General features: G+C 45.5%; 1 protein-coding gene across 1 annotated transcript in view; it reads right to left on the reverse strand.

Annotated features, from left to right (window-relative positions):
• Positions 1 to 465, reverse strand: part of LOC146008976 (beta-microseminoprotein-like) — a 34,824-nt gene extending 34,359 nt beyond the window's left edge. The window contains exon 1 of the mRNA XM_083148860.1: positions 376 to 465. Coding sequence (XP_083004986.1) covers positions 376 to 408 — 33 coding nt within the window. The 5' untranslated portion in view covers positions 409 to 465. The remainder of the gene's footprint in view (positions 1 to 375) is intronic.
• Positions 466 to 6,000: the final 5,535 nt, after the last annotated feature.

A 6,000-nucleotide genomic window follows, 5' to 3' on the forward strand; every position in this document is an offset into this window, starting at 1 on the left:
AACTGAGTTCCACCACCTCTAATGGTAGGGGGAACTGAGTTCCACCACCTCTAATGGTAGGGGCAACTACTACTGTGCAGCGTAACATGAAAAGTGAGTAAGGGGCATTGCATGTGGTGTAATGTGTATGCGATTGTGCTACTGTGTGAAATCATTTAAATTGGGGGTACAATTGTATGACCACTTTCCCTTCATAAAGAAGGGGAGGTAGGACATAAACTTATAGTTGCAGGTGGAGCCAAAAACCCTGGCACTGGCTCAAGTTTGCCTAAATTGGGAGGGGGGGTGATTGATGTCAGGGGAAAGGAGTTCCACCACCTCTCACTGACCACTTTAAGCCCTGAGTATTACTATTACCAAGCAGAATAAACTTACCATCGTTAAATGTTCTCTGCAGCGACTGAACATAATGGCCCTGTAATGTGCTATTTAAGCTCGGTGGAGCCCACGATTGGTCAATATTGATCATTCTCAATCTCTATTGATTGCCATTTCTCTAGAAATTTAAAAGCAAATGTTGACCACTGCATCACATTTGGCAAGGAGACCATTTAGTGCTATGGTTTACTATTGTTGTTAACTCCTTCATGACAACAGACACTGTGGGTGACATTTAATAGGATGCGAATTTTAGTCACTTTCCAAAATCGCACCATATCGCACTTTTCAAAATCTGGGGGTCCCCCGTATTTTGAAACTAGCACCGGGCTCCAACAGCTCGCGGTGTCATGCCACAGCCGGGCGACACTTTTTTACATATTAGTGTGGTTGGCTTGATGTGTCTCCATGGAGATGCATAGAGCCAAAGACGCTAGTAGCCTCTATAGACAAAGACGCTATCAGCCTCTATAGTGCTGGGACAGCGCTATAGAAGCTGTTAGCAGCGCCGGAGAAAGCCGGCTCACCCCGCTGTCAGTGCTGGGTGTGCTGGCTCTGGAGGAGGGAGGGCAGTGCAGGACCCTGGTTCGGTAAGTGTATTGGTGCAAAATTGAGGTGTGTGTGTGTGTGTAATAAAGTTCTTATTTTCTGTGTGTGTTTTACTTAAAAATGTCATTTTAACATTCTTTTTACAGGTGGACTACAAGTCCCAGCAGCCCCATTAATGCATCGCATGCTGGGACTTGTGGTTCGCCATGTCCCAGCATGCAGGGGAGGCTTTCTGGCACTTGTAGTTCACCTGTATAAAGCAATGTTATTTATGAATGATTTAACACTATCAGGCCGGCGTCCAATGGCCAGGGAAGCCGGTGATAGCACCGGGCTTCAGCCCTGGACGGGTAAAGCCTGGGGGGGGACCCCTTTATTTATTTACTCCCCCAGGCTGACCAGCCATAGTGCTCATGGTTCGGCCCGGGGGACCTTATGTAAAAGTGTCCCCTGGCTGTGGCGCTGACACCAAAGGCTGTTGGAGCCCGGAGCTGGTTTCAAAATATGGGGGATCCCCAGATTTTTTGTCCCCTGTATTTTTGGAACCAGGACCGGTCCAAATAGTCCGGGGCTGGTTTCAGTCATATGGGGGACCCCAACGCTTTTTTGTCCCCCATATTTTTGTAACCAGGTCCGGCTCAATGAGCCTGGGGCTGGTTATGCTCAGGAGGGGGGACCTCACGCCATTTTTTTTTTAATTTGAACTTTTACACATTTTTAAGACAGGACCATGCGGGTTGGGATTGTTGGGTCGACCATAACTAGGTCGACAAGCATTGGGTCGACACCACAAGGTCGACATGGGTTAAGGTCGACATGGGTCAATGTCGACATGGGTCAAGGTCGACAGGGGTCTAGGTCAACATGGATCTAGGTCGACATGACGTTAAGTCAACACAAGCATTAGGTCGACATGGGCTAATCAAAAGGTTGACATGGGTTTTTTCACTTTTTTTATCCGAATATCAACACAGTCGACATGGACACAATTTGAAGTGCACTGGATCCCCTCGCATTGCTCACTTTGCTCGCAATGCTTCGGGCACATTCTTTTATTCTCCCACCACGCCCTAGTGAATGGTAGGGCATGAAATACCACCTGTCGGCACATGTCAGGTCGAAAAAACAGCAGCTTCAAAGTGGCTTAAGAGTGAAGCTAATTTGTAGCTAATGTGGGGTACACACCACGATGACCCGCTCACGATGCACATTGTGAGCGGGTCGTCAGTGTTTCTTTAGACCCGCTCACGATGATGCGGGGGGCACGACCCGCTCACGATGTGCACCGTGAGCGGGTCCGATCCGATGGCGACCCGCACCCGGCTGTATGGTCGTTCTTCAGATCCTACCTGCTGCAGGTAGGATCTGAATAACGACCGACCCGCGGGACCGCGCATCGGATCGGTCCACACAAGGACAGAAAAGGGCCCAATCACCACACAATCTACATCCAATTGGTCGGAATTGGATCTAGATTGAGGGGATCGGGCCCTAGTCGTCCTGGTGTGTACCAGGCATAAATGATCCTGACTTTGAAGTCGGAAACTGCTTTACCTGTTGGGGGTGCCTCATCTCACAGACTCAAATCTTGCTTTTTCTTTTATGGGATAAATTAGGTTTATTATTGGGAATGGGACTCGCCAAACTAGGCATACCTGCACAGTTCCACCATTTACACTTCATTTAAACACTTTTGTTCACTATAGGGGTGAAATTTAATAGGATGAGAGAATCAGAAAGTGAGAGATTAATCATTTACACTTCAAAATCAAACTGGTTTTGCAAAGTTAATGATTGTTGCCTTCAAAAAATGGGGATTTCTTACCAAATCTCTCACTTTCTTCCTCTCATCCTATTAAATTTCACCCCAGGTGTCAATTAAAAATAGAGGCATGTGCCTTGTAATGGTCTGGATTTAGTTCTAAAGCTGTGTACACAAGGGGGTGATTTCAGCACATATGGCTGACAATATGGCCATATTGCCAGTGATTCATGTGCTGTTGGAGATAAATCGCCAGGAGCGTGTTCCCGCTACCAGCCCTTCATGGTCGCTGGTCGCAGAAGCAAGGTCCTCCGATTATGGCTAAAAATTGCTGGTCACTGGTGCACAATGCACTGTGCACCAGCGATTTGTAGTCAAAATGAGACAGAATAGGTGCGTACACACGGGTGCGATTTTGTATAATATCGCTGAAAATATGGTCGCTAAGCGACCATATTGCCCACGATGGGAGTGTGCTCCCGTTTTTACCCATGCTGTAGTGATCGCTGGTCGCAGGAACATGCTCCTGGGACCAGCTGATTACCACTGCCGGGCTCCCCCGGCAGTTTCTTTTTCATCAGCGACCATCTCTGGTCGCTGATGAAAAGGAGAAACTGACCAATATATTGCTCAGCCATATATTGCTCAGCCATATATGGCTGAGCAATATATCTCCCCCGTGTGTACGGGGCTAATGAGACAGAATAGCTTCCATTTTTTTAGCCAAAAGTGCTGGTCACTGATGAAAACAGCACACTGAGCAATATATTGCTGAGAGATATTGCAAGTACACTGAGCAATATATTGCCGAGTGATTTTAAGCCAAAATCGATCAGCGACCAAATCGCACCATGTGTACACAGCTTAAATCCTCTTCTTGTGTTTAGATCTGGATTTCATAAAAAAAGAATTGATAAAAACAGCTAAATCCATGGAGGTTGAATCATTTTTGTTTCTATAATACTATTAACAGTAAATTTTACATTATTATCAGAAAAATTCCTTTGCAGTTAATTACAACCACCGCAGAACTCACAATAATGTTATCACCAAAACCAATATAACCAATATCGCCAAAGACTGCAGCATGCTGGGTGGCTAAAATAAATGACAGAGCAGCGGTGCAAACACATGGCAGCAGCATTATAAGGATATAGCACATCTATGAAACATGGAGGCCCAGCAGTGGCAGACAGGATGCTGTTAAACTACTGAATAGAACCCTACAGATTTGTTTTTCATTATTCAAAATTAAAAGCTTAGTAGAAAATATACTTCCAACGCCCTTCTCCAAAGCCGTTAATTTAGATGCTGTTAGTAGCAGCAGTAACATAGATACATTTTTAAACAAAATGTATGCACCCCCGACATACAGCATGGTGTCCCCTTGCCATAACAGAATCTAGCCCCAATCTATTGAACCCCCCTTCCCCACACCCAATCTATTGAACCCCCCCTTCCCCCCACAAAAAAATGGTCCCTCCCTCCTGGGAAAAAACAGCCTTGGCCTATCTAGAGCACAAGAAGGGGGGGGGGGGGGTAGACAGTACACCCTGTAATGAGAGTTGCTACCTTGCTGGGCTTTATAGTTAAATGCAAAACAAAGGGGATTTGCAGGTGCACTATGCACTCATTACTGCTAACACACACACACATATACATATATTTCAAAACAAACCCTTGAGTCACGCTTAAGCTGTGTACACACGAGGGCGATAGGGGCTGAAATCGCTGGAAATATGGTCGCTGGCGACCATATTGCCAGTAATGGGAGTGCTCCCGTTTTCAGCCACGTTCTAATAGTTGGTCGCAGGAGCAAACTCCTGCGACCAGCTGATTACCTCTGCAGCACCGCTGGCAGAGGTTCCCTTTTATCAGCGACCATCTCTGGTCGCAGATGAAAAGGAGAAACTGAGCAATACAGTATATTGCTCAGCAATATATTGCTAGCAATATATTGCTGAGCAATATCTCTCCCCCGTGTGTACGAGGCTTTAGTTCACATAAGTGAAATCTATCAGATATCGGATGAGGCTGCCTTACCCATAAACCTCCCTGTTGGCAAGGGAAGTAGACAGCAAATATACACACATTTGCAGGGTAGCACCTTGTATACTTGTGAACTTTCTATTTGTACTCTATGAACCCCAATTTGAAGTCTGTAATAATGTTCACAACCAAAGTCCATAATAAAGATTTTTATTAAAAGTCTCTTTTTATAGTAGATAAACGGTTCAAGGAAGGTATTTCGATGTACATTCAATGTTCTCTGCAGGGACTGAACAGAATGACCCTAGAATGTGTTATTAAGCTCTGTGGAACCCACGATGGTCAATATTAGGCAAGGCCATTTTTCTAGAAATTCAAAAGTAGATGTTGACCACTGCATCACACTTGGCAAGGAGACAATTTAGTCCTATGATTTACCGTTACTGGTAACTCTTTCATGACAAAAGTCTATGTATTTCCTGATCACAGACAAACTGTGAAGCCATGTAGTGCTATGGTTTACGATTACTGTTAACTACTGTTCATGATCAGAGACACTTCAATATTATGTGCCTGCTAAGTTTGTATTCATTATATATGCTGTCATTTTAAAATAGTATGAAAATAGGGTGTGGGGACTAGATATCTGGAAGTCTGATTGCTGGCAGCTTCAAAGTGGTTTAAAGGCCCCCTACATTAGTCAGACTTGTCCTAAGGACAAGTCGGACCTGATTGTCCCAGCAGTTCCCTGGGACGGCTCACACGTGATAGGCACTTCATGTGCCAAGTTTTGCTGCTTTCAGCTCCAAAGCCACCCAGTGTGTACATGCCAACAATGGTATAACCAGCAAATGAGCAAAGGGGTGGATGGCTTTCCATAGCGTCCTGCAAAATGATGATGTGAATCCTCAAATAAAGTTGGACATCATCAGTAATCCATCACAAGCAGTCGCCTCTTGCAGCAGTGGTGATTCAACCTGCATGTGTTCCGTTTCCTTTTGTTTAAACCCTTTGATTGTCTTCCCTACTTACTGCTATGGACAGTATTCAATGATTTGAGCGAGCTGTGACAGCTTGCATGGTCAGTATTCAACTGACCCCCTGCACACACCGTGTACCCCTTGCTAGCTTTTTGGAGAGAGAGGGAAACAGAGTGTGCGGCTACTAAAACAGTGAGATTCACAGCTAAATGCAGCAGGCTCCCTGCATTAGCCGCGAGCCTCACTGTTTGGGGAAATCCTCGCTGTCCTCTGTCCTCATTCCCCCGGAATGTTGAAAAGGGTAAGTGGCCAGCGCAGGGGTTAAACGGTGAGGATCTCTTG

The sequence above is a fragment of the Crinia signifera genome, chromosome 6, assembly GCF_055691185.1.
Source record: "Crinia signifera chromosome 6, ASM5569118v1, whole genome shotgun sequence".
NCBI classification, from domain to species: domain Eukaryota; kingdom Metazoa; phylum Chordata; class Amphibia; order Anura; family Myobatrachidae; genus Crinia; species Crinia signifera.